The sequence below is a fragment of the Gasterosteus aculeatus genome, chromosome 20, assembly GCF_964276395.1.
Source record: "Gasterosteus aculeatus chromosome 20, fGasAcu3.hap1.1, whole genome shotgun sequence".
NCBI classification, from domain to species: domain Eukaryota; kingdom Metazoa; phylum Chordata; class Actinopteri; order Perciformes; family Gasterosteidae; genus Gasterosteus; species Gasterosteus aculeatus.
Genome location: NC_135707.1, coordinates 16,178,291 through 16,192,814, shown reverse-complemented (window position 1 = coordinate 16,192,814; position 14,524 = coordinate 16,178,291). Strand labels below are relative to the sequence as shown.

The 14,524-nt window shown below is 41.3% G+C and overlaps 3 protein-coding genes across 3 annotated transcripts; all 3 read right to left on the bottom strand.

Moving 5' to 3' along the window:
- Positions 1 to 5,181: 5,181 nt before the first annotated feature.
- LOC120809998 (hepcidin) lies at positions 5,182 to 5,948 on the bottom strand. Its single transcript, XM_040164187.2, has 3 exons — positions 5,759 to 5,948; positions 5,585 to 5,662; positions 5,182 to 5,422 (listed from the first exon to the last, which is right to left on the bottom strand). Exons 1-3 carry the CDS (start codon positions 5,843 to 5,845, stop codon positions 5,327 to 5,329), a joined length of 261 nt encoding a protein of 86 aa, XP_040020121.1. The 5' UTR covers positions 5,846 to 5,948; the 3' UTR covers positions 5,182 to 5,326.
- A 2,374-nt stretch (positions 5,949 to 8,322) lies between these two features.
- On the bottom strand, positions 8,323 to 9,069 carry LOC120810713 (hepcidin). Its single transcript, XM_040165533.2, has 3 exons — positions 8,894 to 9,069; positions 8,720 to 8,797; positions 8,323 to 8,557 (listed from the first exon to the last, which is right to left on the bottom strand). Exons 1-3 carry the CDS (start codon positions 8,972 to 8,974, stop codon positions 8,462 to 8,464), a joined length of 255 nt encoding a protein of 84 aa, XP_040021467.2. The 5' UTR covers positions 8,975 to 9,069; the 3' UTR covers positions 8,323 to 8,461.
- Positions 9,070 to 12,211: 3,142 nt separating this feature from the next.
- LOC120809999 (hepcidin) lies at positions 12,212 to 12,980 on the bottom strand. Its single transcript, XM_040164189.2, has 3 exons — positions 12,788 to 12,980; positions 12,614 to 12,691; positions 12,212 to 12,452 (listed from the first exon to the last, which is right to left on the bottom strand). Exons 1-3 carry the CDS (start codon positions 12,872 to 12,874, stop codon positions 12,357 to 12,359), a joined length of 261 nt encoding a protein of 86 aa, XP_040020123.1. The 5' UTR covers positions 12,875 to 12,980; the 3' UTR covers positions 12,212 to 12,356.
- Positions 12,981 to 14,524: the final 1,544 nt, after the last annotated feature.

Here is a 14,524-nt window from a genome sequence, read left to right as displayed (position 1 = left end):
TAGCTGAGTCCTCTCTATCTCTAAGTGGCCCAATCATGTAAAAAAAAGAAATGGGTAAATACATTGTCGTCACAAAATTGCATTTTCTTTTTAAGCGTTAAGTCAAAAGGATCCTCATGCCCACGAGGCAATGAAGCGAAGCCAAAGTGACATTTGCAGGGAAAGAAATACAGCGTAGATGTTGTGAGTTGCTTTTGAAGACATCTGCTGCTGGTTACAAGTTAATGAACGATTCACAGATGTCATCCCCTGGGCCAGACCCTCACTGCTCCAGACTGAGGGATTAAACCTTAAGGCTTATGGAGAGGAACTGCACTGAAGTGGAATCATTAAGAACAGGACCACCAACTACAGCGTGCATTGCAGCATCAATGGAAAAAAAAAAGAGATAAACATTGCACGTATCGAAGGAATGAGCCTCTTTGTTTCCCCTCACCTTTCCCCTCTGACATCAATCCAATCCAGCTGATGCTATTCTGTGTTGTCGGGAGGGTAAGCAGTCATCCAGACACATCAGAAGGAACGTTCCTCCCTGTGTAAACCACTTCTGTAAACTGTTGGTGCACGTGTGCTTCTGCGTGTGCATGTGTCTCACTGTTTGTGCTGAATGTGGTTAGGCGGCTGAGTCTGAAGCTCCCTTTTAATCTGACAGAGAGCATTTTCATTAGTTCTGTTGGGTCCTATTATTACAGCCCGCTTCAAAGGCGCGACAAGTGAAACCACTGACAGGAAATGGCCCAGTGGGCTCCACGCTGTATGGATCGGTGATAGTAATCTGCGCTATTATAACAGGTTGATACGACACATGAATGCATCTCCTGTGCACACTGCGTGCACCTCACTAGACAGTCGGAGGGAAAAAGGAGGTCCTCTGAGACCTCTGCTCTACACTCACATGCTGTTGCGTGCTGTAAGGGTGCCGTTGTGGCACCAGTGACACATTAGTTCCAACACAGATGGCAGGATTGGAAGCTATGACATTGGTGGCGACTTTTAATAACCATATAATGAGCCATCACTTAGAGTTGAGGGAAATCCTGGAATCATTCATCATCGTGTGGGTTTAGCCGTGGTGTTTGGCAGGGGCCAAAACAGCAACAGGCGGGAACATGGTGGTGTCAGAGGACCAGCAGATCCTAATAGTTTGAACAAGTCTGCCATATGCAAGCCATCTTGGTCTATACAAGCCCGCTAAACGGTGGCATTAATGGGTGACTTTTATTACTCAACGCGCTCCTAATTGCAAAAATGCAATGCAAAGTCAACTTTCATTCAGAGTTGCTAGGAAACAAGTTAATCCCAAAAATAAATATCCTCTTCAATAAAAGATAATCGCCTGTGACGGTTATTTGCTACAGTTTAAAACGGAAAACTGTGAAAAGAAGTCCAGAAATGCCCTTTCACATCTGCCTCACCTGCCGGACAGGAAGGGAAAAAACATTAACGTTCTTTATGCTCGGGCTTGACGTGGGGGAAATAGAAATGGGGGAATATTTACGAGTCACTTGTTGTGGTAGTGTTTCTGCGGTTTGGCCACATAGCAGCAGGTGCAATGGGGGGACACAGGACTTTTAATTGCCATCTACCATGGACAGGCCTTTCCGTAATACCCATTAAGGTGTGTCCTATGGGTGCTGTCAATATTTTTTGTGGCATATGTAAACCCAAGTGCCTCTCAAATGCCCGGCTTTTTTTCTTTTTTTTTACATTGAGAACACAATACCAAGTCATTGTCCCCTTTCACTTAAAGCAGAGCGGAGCAGCTCTGTCCTTCCTCTCAGGATGTGACATCCAAGGGCTTTATGACCTGAACTGAATCATACAGCGCACCTTAAACACATTAAAGACCTGGCAAATATTTCCTCTTAGCGGTGCTCTGGGAGCCATGGGCACAACTATTATATTGGGCTCAAGAGCCAGCTGGTGAGGACAAATCCACACGGATTCCCTTTTTCCCCCTCCTGACTCTGGCAGCCTCGCCCCATTCATTCCAATTTTTTATGTGCCTAGTAGCCGTGTTACTACCGGTTTCAAGGGAGAATTAATCAAAAACAGGTCTTATTAAAGTATATTAAGACCAGTTGAGCAGGATATAATGTGCTCAGTATGGGCCCAGAAGGGTTGTATTCGAGCCATTGCTCACACTTGTGGCTTCGGGGAGCGGCGCTGCAGTGGCACTGCACTGGTTCCAGGGGGGGCCATTCACTTGAGCCACGTGTTGCATTGTGGGTAAGCCAATTTAAGTGGGTCTGAGCACAGCGTGGGGTAAAGGAGGGGTCTCATTGTCCGGGAATGTTCATCTCCCCCTCCGCCCCCCCCTCCTCGCTTTCATTCAAGGCCGGATTATGCAGCGCCATGGTTCCCGAAGCAACCTTTGCCACCACTTGGAGGGTCTGCGGAGGAAATATTCATTCATACATTTACGCACGTACCAACGGGCATTATCCGCCCTGTGAGAAGCCCATGAAGGTTGATTGCCCCCCTCGAGGCGAGCCGAGGAGGCGGAGGCTGCTGCAGCAGGGCGTCGCACCTCGGCCTCATTGGCCGGGCTGTTTCCTGTGATGCTGCCAGAGCAACACAATCATCATCCTCAGCGCAGCACATGTTATCGGGGCCTGCGTGTGGGTTGTAGTAATCGACTCAGCTGAAGGGGAGGTCTTGACCTTATGTCAGTGTTTCTAAGCCTCGAGAGTGTGTGTGTGTGTGTGTGTGTGTGTGTGTGTGTGTGTGTGTGAGTGAGTGTGTGTGTGAGTGAGTGAATGGCTCCCAGGCTTTGCCGTGGAGTGTGACCTGCGGTGGAGCTTTGAGTTCGCACTCTGCTCTCTCTGATTAACTGCAGAAAGTGATGACTAATCTGTCGGTTCGACCCTGGAACAACGAATGAGATGTTACAGGCAGAACTGTGTGTAATGAGGCGATCTGGATCATATCAAGAGGAACATTAATAGACAGCAATTGCGTAGTTCTATTCCCCAATGTTAAGATATTTATCTTAAAAAGTATTATTCAAAACACACGTCCTGTTGTAAAGATGTTATCTATAAAAAAAGTTTGGTGTTTTACCAACCACAGCTTAACGTTAGCTATGTTTTGCAAGGAAATAAACTGGATATATTTTTTGCAGCAAATAAGGATTCCATCATTAACTTTTTGGCCATGCATGCTGGCTGGTAATGTCGGTCCACCGCTTTGGTCCAACCTCAAATTCTTAACAACAAACTGATGGATTTCCATGGAGTTGCTTCCAGGCATTCATGGCTTCTAGGTCATGTGTATCAATGATGATGGGAATCTCCTGACTATTCTTCTCTTGCTACTGTTTGTAATTGACATACGTAATTTATGTTTAATTCATTTTAATTAATGGATTGTGTTCCGCCAGGATACATTTTAATATTCCCTGACAGTGCACGTTGGAGCTACATGTGTTACCTTTAGCCCAATGCTACGGGCATTCAGTCATCAACCTGAAGTGTGTTACCTTGAATTCTTAAAGAAAAGCCTCGCGGGTGAATGAGGAATCAAACAACAGTACGGGAATTGAAGTAGAAAGAGGCCTGATAAAAACAGCAAAACTATATCAAAGCATCCATTAGTAAACTCACACACAACTCGTGCAGCAGCATCCAATTCTTGCTTAGTGTGCTGAGTTCTTACCAAACATATGCATTTCCACCAAAAAAGTTATTTAAAACACTTTATTCTCGCCTGACCTCGACCATGTGTGTCCCAACAACCGTAACATCCTGCGATTTCTGCAGCTCACCACTCGAGCACTTAACAAACTTTAGTTTGCTGATTTATAGAGCCAGTATACTGTAGTTTACCGTTGAATAGGCCCCTAATTGCTGCCTGCCTGCCTTCATTGTGTTTTGTGTGTGTGTGTGTACGTGGCTATGAGTCAGATAAAATAAACCACATGGTGTGTGTGAGTGCATTAGGAAGCTGAACGTTTACTATCTCCTTGTGTGGTTTGGCAGCGGCTCTGTTGGCACGGGGGCGTGCAACGGGCATCCGTCTGGGCGCGAGGCAGGCCTGGCACGCCGCTCAGCCCCCCGCATCGCTGCATGAGGGTGGGATCAGAGCGGGAGCCTGCAGGCTCCAGACTAGGAGTCTGTGTGTGTGTGTGAGGTTATTAAATCGTAATCACATATGTTTAAATAGGTCCTCCATTGTTCTGCTTGTCACTTGCGATGTGCTGACCTCTCTGCATGTTGCTTCTCCATTCACAAGTCTGTGTGTGTATTCCCTAATCATTCCTGCACCGAGTTAACACGAGGCCATTTATTTGACCTTTGTGGTCATTATAATTGCAATGTGCAATCCAGCCATGCTGAAAGTAACACAATAGCATGCGTACCACCGTGGCCCGATGCCATACCTCCCCTCTCCGGTAACGAGCCGAGCAGAGCCGAGCTGTGCTGGGCCTGGTTAGCACTGGGACTCTGAGGCAAAATTTGCGATTTTCGGCTGTACGAAGGGAATGGTATTAGAAAGCTTCACATTGATTTGACTACTGCCAACATTATGTTAATTGTTTTAAAAAAGAGGAGAGAATCTCCATCAGCATTCTTAAAACTAATGTAAACTATGTATTTGATCTAATTCTGCCACTTAGTTTTAAGAGCATCTCTTATCATGCACTTAATCATATTTCTTCTTCATGTGTGGTATTTTAGTCATCAACCCCCCTGATATAGCTGCTAAAAAACACTGTGTTTTGACTGGAGGGGTTGGACTGAATTCTAACTTTTAGTCTTCATCCCAGCTGGTTATCTGGTTGCTGAGTTACTTTCTACACCTTCGTGGTATTTTCTGACACAGTGTAATGTAATTGTTGTGAGTGCTTGGATAAGATACAGCAGGTATTTCCAAGGATGTTTTGTATTGATAATCCACTTGGATGAGGTTGAGGATGATAGAGACTCATCTCGGCTTACAAACTAAACCAAATCATTTTTTTGTTCATTGCAATAAAAGTGTTACGTTTAAAACAAATCAGTGGATGTTGAGACGTTCCTCCAGCAGCAGCAACTGGGGGCAGAACATTCCTGATCACTGCTGACTTAACTGAAATGACATAAGGCAAACTAAAATGTGACCGTAGAGATGTTGACTTATAAGCTCTAACTACGGACTTGAATGTATCTGTAAACAAGAAAACACTTGTACACTTGATGGTATGGTGACACTAAAGTTTATTGTGATTATACACAGCAGAATTAAATATTTAGATGAAAAATGAGTGGTCGCACATGCACATTAAAAACAGCTTGAACAAAAATCAGAAAGATTTGAGCCTCTATGAATGTTGGAGAAGGACTCCTCAGAATCTGCAGCACAATCCACAGACCCCGGGGGTGCAGCACCCACAGCAAAACTTGCACTTGATGCCGCGCTTCTCTCTGATGTTATACGGCATCTGTGTGACATATATAAGACATGAGCAATGTGTTCGTCTGCAGCATCATCACTCACTCTGTTCATTCGTGTTACATCAAGACCCTTTGTGGGGAAACACATCCAGCATCAGGTGAATCAGCTCGTTGTGTTCGTCCACATTCATTCAGTCAGCTCGGCTCACCTTCCAGGAGTCCACTGATGTCTCCTCCTGCTCAGCAAGTGGGAACTCAACACTCATTGGCTCCTCCACTTCCTGCACCTGTTGGTGAAGTGCGCACATTTACAACAGGAGACACTTTTTTGGATGTGGATGAAATACTTGGAGATGATAAGTGAGTAAAAGTCAAGTTGTTACCTCAGCTGTTGGGACAGCAGAGCTCTGCTGGATACAGATGAAGGTGAGCACGATGGCGACTGCAACTGCAACACTGAATGTCTTCATCTTAGCCGGTTGGACTGGTCTAAGTTTGCAAATTAAGTAGATTTCTTTAGATCTTTTGGTGACTCCTGTCAGCTCCTGTTGGTTCTCCTGTCTGATGGCTGGATGTGTAAAATCATTTGGTATTTATACTCACTTGGACCCGTGTTGCCTCATCGCTCACAGCAGTTGCCACACTCCAGATTCCCAGCATCCTTGTGTGATTTTGCCAATGGGAAATTCCTGAAGACATACAAACATACAATAAACGTTAAAACTCTCTCACATTTGATTCAAGTTTTCTTATCATTTAAACAGCGTAGGATTACATCACCTGTCAGTATGAAAAAGAAAAGCCAGGTCATGAATATACATGTATATATGAATCAATAGTGGAAGCTTTTGTTTTTTTGCCACAGTGTTTCTGTCCAATAAAGTAAAGTAAAGTAAATCAACCTTTACCTACAGTAATTCTTGTCTTCTTGTCTTGTCTTGACAAAAGAAACATTGCAAGATCTGTGTGGAGCGACGTTCTCTCCTATTTTGCTAATGTTTGATGGCACTTTACAATGACCCAAACATTTAGTTAAACGTCAAATAAATCCCATTTGATTAAAGTTTTCTCATCAGTTAAACAGCATAGGATTGCTTCAACTGTCAGTATGAAAAAGAAAAGCGAGGTTATATATATATATGAATCAATAGTGGTAGAGATGAAATTACACAAAACAAAACTAACTAATGTTGCCTTTACTGTCATTTTTCACTCATCTTTTTGTCACTTGTTCGCTAGTGCACTTTATTTTTTTATATTTTTCAATTTTTTCAATTTTTAACTAACTTTATTCTCTTATTTTATACTAACCCATAGCCTTATTTTACTAACCCATAGCATTAGCATTTAATTTCATTTTATTTTATTACTTGTGCACTGCTGTCTTGTTGTCTATTGTTACACTGTCTACTGTCACGCACCAACCGCCAAGTCAAATTCCTTGTATGTTTGACATATTTTGGCAATAAATGTTTCCTGATTCCTGATTCCTGACTTTAAGTGAAATAAAGGCCAATTCAATTCTCAGTATAACTCAAGTATTTCAAAATCTCGACTCTTGTGCAAAAAGCAAAATCCCTGAGTTCCATTATTTACTGAAGGGCCTTCTGACCTCCATGCTCGCTTGTGTCAGGTGAGATCAGCATCAGTGTCAACAAATAGAGCAATGCACGGCTCTACATCTGTGTCTTGTAACATGAAGAAGAAACATCTCCTTGTCTTTTAACAATTAAACATAATTTTAGTATCTAGTTTTAGCAGCCTCTAGTTGTTGGTGTGTTTGCTCACTTGTTGAAAGGAAACTTTTCTTAAATCAGTCAAAATAACTAATGCTAAAAATAACAACAAGCTAGCTTCAAGCTCAATGCAATGAGGAGTAAGTCTACACAAAGAGCCTAAAGATACTATCTACACTGATATTTCATTTTCTGAAAGTGCATTCTGTTGCGTGTTGAATCTTTGGAACTTTTGCAATGTATACATTTTTATATATTAGAATCAATCGGTATTGGAGTTCATTTCAAAATGTCTTTGATCCCGTCAGCTTTAATATTAAAAACCCTGTTTAAATATCTAAGCCCATCTGTAAATCATTGTCATCCACATGAAAAGTTCACTTTTCTCTTGTTCTTGTTGCCACGAACACACTACAAACACTTTCTGGACATCATCATGTTAGCAGGAGGATTGTCATGGTGCAAACTCCCATGTTTTTAGCTTTAATTAGTTTTATACTTAATTGTTTAATGTCAACTTCTAAACACAACAGCAATATGTTGTCAATGTAAAAACACAAAACAAGATTGTTTCTATGATTTCTCCAATTGTAAAAAGAGCTTTGTGTTTTTCTTCCCTCCAAAATGAAACAAACAGTTAACAAAAGATGCAATGAATCCTCGGCCCTTAAAAGACATCGACTTAGCAGAATTTTACTCAGTGTGTGTTCACTTGACATAATCAGAACAGAACCAATCGGCCCAAACTGATCCAACAAACTGAACCCAGGGAAACACCAGTAATTATAAGGGCTGATCAGACCATGTTTGAAACTAAGGGGTGACACTACCTTCTGCAGATCTACAAATGAAACAAAACCCCACAATTACTCGATCACGATGTTCATCAACAGTCCATCTGTAGTCTGGAGAAGTAAAAATGTATATTTTTTTGAGCTATCTGCAATCACTTACATGATTTGGATTCTGATTGGCCACTTCCTGATTTAAAGAGTTCTACTTAAGGGCTGCATCTTTTACTGCTGCTAAGGTCTGCTAAGACGTTCCACCAGCAGCAGCAACCGGGGGCAGAACCTTCCTCATCACTGCTGACTCAACTGAAATGACTTAAGGCAAACTAAAATGTGATCGTAGAGAGGTTGACTTAGTATAAGCTCTCAGTACGGACTTGAATGCATCTGTAAACCAGAAAACACTTGTACACACGATGGTATGGTGACAATAAAGTTTATTGGGATAACACACAGCAGAATCAAATATTTAGATGAAAAATGAGTGGTCGCAAATTAAAATCAGCTTGAACAAAAATCAGAAAGATTTGAGCCTTTATGAATGTTGGAGAAGGACTCCTCAGAATCTGCAGCACAATCCACAGACACCAGGGGTGCAGCACCCACAGCAAAACTTGCACTTGATGCCGCGCTTCTCTCTGATGTTATACGGCATCTGTGTGACAGATAGAAGACATGAGCAATGTGTTCGTCTGCAGCATCATCACTCACTCTGTTCATTCGTGTTACATCAAGACCCTTTGTGGGGAAACACATCCAGCATCAGGTGAATCAGCTCGTTGTGTTCGTCCACATTCATTCAGTCAGCTCGGCTCACCTTCCAGGAGTCCACTGATGTCTCCTCCTGCTCAGCAAGTGGGAACTCAACACTCATTGGCTCCTCCACTTCCTGCACCTGTTGGTGAAGTGCGCACATTTACAACAGGAGACACTTTTTAGGATGTGGATGAAATACTTGTAGATGATAAGTGAGTAAAAGTCAAGTTGTTACCTCAGCTGTTGGGACAGCAGAGCTCTGCTGGATACAGATGAAGGTGAGCACGATGGCGACTGCAACACTGAATGTCTTCATCTTAGCTGGTTGGACTGGTCTAAGTTTGCAAATCAAGTAGATTTCTTTAGATCTTTTGGTGACTCCTGTCAGCTCCTCTGAGTTCTCCTGTCTGATGGCTGGATGTGTAAAATCATTTGATATTTATACTCACTTGGACCCGTGTTGCCTCATCGCTCACAGCAGTTGCCACACTCCAGATTCCCAGCATCCTTGTGTGCTTTTGCCAATGGGAAATTCCTAAAGACTGGGAACTTCTAAGTGTTTTGTTTTTCTGCCACAGTGTTTCTGTCCAACGTTAAATCAACCTTTACCTACAGTAATTTGTGTCTTGCTTGCTTCGAAGTACAGCTCTATCGTTCATGATTATTATTATTATATTTTTTTATAGCTCTATTCATGAAAATAAAATCAGATAACGTGCAATGGATTTGGATTCATTAAAGAAGATCTAAACGAGATATGAAACTTGTGACTTCTGCTGAATTTTCTGCTCCACTGAAGAGACACACAAATATTGTGAGATGTGTATGGAGCGACGTTCTCTTTTACTTTGCTAATGTTTGTCTGTCTTTGTTGACAGGACATGTACCACAGTCCTTCAAGGTAGCTGTAATTAAACCTCTTCTTAAGAAACCTACTCTTGCTCCAGAGGTGTTGGCTGAATACAGACCTATCTCAAATCTTTCCTTTCTCTTTAAGATCCTTGAGAAATCTGTCGTAAATCAATTATTTGACTTTCTACAAAAACAATGCTTTGTTTTAGGATTTCCAGTCAGGATTTCGAGTGCATTATAGGACAGAAACAGCACTGGTGAAAATTACGAATGATCTTATACTTGTATCGTACCATGGACTCGTCTCTTTTCTTGTCTTTCTGGACCTCAGTGCCGCATTTGACACCATTGATTATTGTATCCTGTTGCAGAGACTAGGACATTTGATTGGTATCAAAGGAACTGCACTCAGCTGGTTTAAATCCTACTTATCGTATCGATCCCAGTTTGTGATTGTAAATGGTGAATCCTCAAAGACCACCAATGTTGATCACAGAGTCCCACAAGGTTCTGTGCTTGGACCAATTTTTTTACCCTTTATATGCTTCCTTTGGGCGAACTTATCAGGAAACACCGCATAAACTTCCATTGTTATGCAGACGATACTCAACTGTATCTGTCGATCAAGCCAGAAGAGACAGACCAGCTAGTTAGACTTCAAGAATGTCTTGGAGACATCAAAACTTGGATGACCTGCAACTTCCTAATGCTAAACTCAGAAAAAACAGAAGTTATCTTGATAGGCCTAGAGCGCCTTTGAAGCCAGCTGTCACGTGATACACTTTCTATGGATGGAATTACTTTGGTACCCAGCAGCACCGTCACGAATCTTGGAGTTCTCTTAGACCAGGATATGTCATTTAACTGTCATATAAAGAAGACTTCAAAGACTGCCATTTTTCATCTACGCAATATATCGAAAATCAGGAAATTCCTGTCGCAAAGTGATGCAGAAAAATTAGTTCATGCGTTTGTTACTTCGAGACTGGACTACTGTAATTCTTTGTTATCAGGCTGCTCTTGTAAATCTCTTAAGCCTCTCCAGTTGATTCAGAATGCTGCAGCACGTGTATTAACAAGAACTAAGAAAAGGGATCATATTACTCCTGTATTAACTTCTCTGCACTGGCTCCCTGTTAAATCAAGAATATAATTTAAGGTACTTCTCCTCACCTACAAGGCACTTGCTGGTGAGGCACCGTCTTATCTTAAAGAGCTTGTTACACCTTATTGCCCTACAAGGCAGCTGCGCTCCATAGATGCTGGGTTACTTGTTGTTCCTATGGTTTTAAAAAGTAGGCTGGGGGCCAGAGCCTTCAGTTATCAAGCTCCTCTTTTGTGGAACCAGGTTCCACTTTCAGTCTGGGGGGCAGATTCGGTCAGCTCTTTTAAGATGAAGCTTAAAACTCTTTGATATCGCTTATAGTTAGGGATGGCTAAGTTTAGCCCTGACCAACCCGTAGTTAAGCTGCTATAGGCTTAGACTGCTGGGGGACTTCTTTCACACACCGAGCTCCCCTCTCACTCTCTCTTTCTATAATAATCCACCTTTTATTAATGCACATGACTAATTCAGCTTCTTTCCGGGAGTTTTGTTGAGCTTTCTCCCCTAGCAGGTCTCTGTAGATCGTGGTTTCTTCTGGACCCTGGTCCTGACACCTGCCGTATTCCTGCTGACACCTGCTGCTGCCATCATCATCATCATTATTATTTTAAATATTAATGATATTACTATTACTGTCATCATAAACCAACATTACCATTTCCTAACGTCTTTTGCTTTACCTCCCCACAGGTTTCTGTGGATGGTGGTTCTATCTCATGGTGGTTGTCCCTGCTGTGGTCCTGCCGTGCGCCTGGTAGTATTAGAATCATTTCTGTTATGGGAATTCAATGTATTATACATCTTTTACATTGTTCGTTCTGTACACATGACATCCGTTGTAAACTGTCCATCCTGTGAGAGGGATCCCTCCTCTGACGTTCTCCCTAAGGTCTTCTTCTCCTTTTTACCCATTGAAGAGTTTTTTATTTTTTGGGGAGTTTTTTCTGTGCCGATGTGTGTGTTTCGGGACAGAGGATGTTGCATGTGTACAAACTGTAAAGCCCTCTGAGGCAAATTTGTAATTTGCTATCTTGGGCTTTACAAAATAAAATGAATTGAATTGAAGCATCACCTTGTCTTTTAACAATAAAAACTGATTTTACTATCTAGTTTTAGCAGCCTGTAGTTGTTGGTCTGTATGCTCCCTTGTTGATTTGTTCATTTCCAAATGTCTTTGATCCCGTCAGCTTTAATATTAAAAACCCTGTAAATCCCAGTTATCCACATGAAAAGTTAAATTTTCTCTTATTCTTGTTGCCACCAACACAATACAAACACTTTCTGGACATCATCATGTTAGCAGAAGGGTTTACATTGTGTAAACTGCCATGTTTTTAGCTTTAATTAGTTTTTTACTTAATCGTTTAATGTCAACTTCTAAACACAACCGCAATATTTTGTCAATGTAAAAACACAAAACATTGCTGTTTCTATTATTTCTCCAATTAGCTTTATGTTTTTGTTGTCCCCAAAATGAAATCACTGCTGACTCAACTGAAGGCAAACTAAAATGTGACCGTAGAGATGTTGACTTATAAGCTCTAACTACGGACTTGAATGTATCTGTAAACAAGAAAACACTCGTACACACGATGGTATGGTGACACTAAAGTTTATTGTGATTATACACAGCAGAATTAAATATTTAGATGAAAAATTAGTGGTCGCACATGCACATTAAAATCAGCTTGAACAAAAATCAGAAAGATTTGAGCCTCTATGAATGTTGGAGAAGGACTCCTCAGAATCTGCAGCACAATCCACAGACCCCGGGGGTGCAGCAGCCACAGCAAAACTTGCACTTGATGCCGCGCTTCTCTCTGATGTTATACGGCATCTGTGTGACAGATAGAAGACATGAGCAATGTGTTCGTCTCCAGCATCATCATCACTCTGTTCATTCGTGTTACATCAGGACCCTTTGTGGGGAAACACATCCAAAATCAGGTGAATGAGCTTGTTGTGTTCGTCCACATTCATTCAGTCAGCTCGTCTCACCATCCAGGAGTCCACTGATGTCTCTTCCTGCTCAGCAAGTGGGAACTCAACACTCATTGGCTCCTCCACTTCCTGCACCTGTTGGTGAAGTGCGCACATTTACAACAGGAGACACTTTTTTGGATGTGGATGAAATACTTGTAGATGATAAGTGAGTAAAAGTCAAGTTGTTACCTCAGCTGTTGGGACAGCAGAGCTCTGCTGGATACAGATGAAGGTGAGCACGATGGCGACTGCAACTGCAACACTGAATGTCTTCATCTTAGCTGGTTGGACTGGTCTAAGTTTGCAAATTAAGTAGATTTCTTTAGATCTTTTGGTGACTCGTGTCAGCTCCTGTTAGTTCTCCTGTCTGATGGCTGGATGTGTAAAATCATTTGGTATTTATACTCACTTGGACCCGTGTTGCCTCATCGCTCACAGCAGTTGCCACACTGCAGATTCCCAGCACTCTTGTGTGATTTTGCCAATGGGAAGTTCCTGAAGACTGGGAGAGAGAGAGAGAGAGAGACCGAGAAGGAGACATGATGCAAAATAGAAATAATGTTTTTTTTAATTCCTGTTAAATGCGGAGATGTTCTTAGCTTCAATTTTAATATTTTAAGTGAATTTACTCTAAAATATGGTTACAAAATGTAATGAAACTGTTAAGTGAAAAAGTAAAGTAATATGTAATTAATTTATAACTGAAAAATAAATAACATTATGATTCAATCAATTGAAAACAAACAAGGAACAAGTGGGGAATTGGAAATTCATGTACATCTTTATATTCATGTACATCTTCATCATATATTTATTATGTAATTAATAAATGTAAATGATCAATTTATACTTTCATACTGCCTCTGCATTTCTTCCACTTTCCTGAAAGGAGACTCACCTGAATCTTAAGATTTTCTGTGACTTAAGCTGCTGGCTCACATTTTTGTTTGGACATTGTGAGTTTGGTGACAAGCATCTGCTCTGGAGCTGTGTGCTTTCTTTTTTCCCGCTGGCGTTATTGAAGTAATTTCTCCACCGACATGGTTGGTGATGTTTTCTGCCCTCTGAAACTTGTTCATCAGCTCCTCTACGCTAAAATCTGAGTTTAGTTGTGTTATTTTAGCCTATCTCTGACAGGACATTGGACAGCATTGATTCTAGTATTTTTCTCGAAATCAGCTATTCATAAACATAAATGATGTTCCTATTTAGATTGAAACATTCCGTCTATAGTGGGGTTTGCTTCAGGGTATTACTAAATCATTCTCATACTACCTCAAGAAGGAAGACCGGTTTTCGAGTTCCAAGCTTTCTCCTGATGTTAATGTAATTTGATCTGTCTGATACCTCCTTCACTTGAAAGAACATCAATTAACTGTTGTTATGTACTTTGAGTTATTTCTGTCTGATCGCTGAATGGGCCTGGCAGTTAGCATCATTTGAAAATGTTCTGCTTTTGACCTCGGGCCTTTTTGTTAGCTCAACAACATGAAATGACCCATGAATGTTTCTAAAGACCTTCCATCTAGTGTGCTTTTACCTGCATGAGACAGGCCTTAAGAGTTATGACACTAAGACTGCACGGGTCAAACTACAGTAGATCTCTGCCAAAATGGCAACATATCCCTGTTGGACTGTTTCATAGTGTCGGCACTTGAAGCTCAAAGAATCTCTCTGGCATGGACAGTAAATAAAGAAAGACCTCAGTTGTTTCAAATAGGTCTGTCAATAGATTAAAAAAAAGTAACTAATTAATCTTACATTTAGAAATTCATTAATCGCAATTAATCACGATTAAAAGTTAGTTTTTTTACTAAAGACTAGATTTACTAAATCTTACAAGTAAGGAGTAATCACTTTAAAAAGCGTGTATTTTGGACACAAACATGTGACCATCAAGTAGAACATGTTAGGGATTTAAGTAGA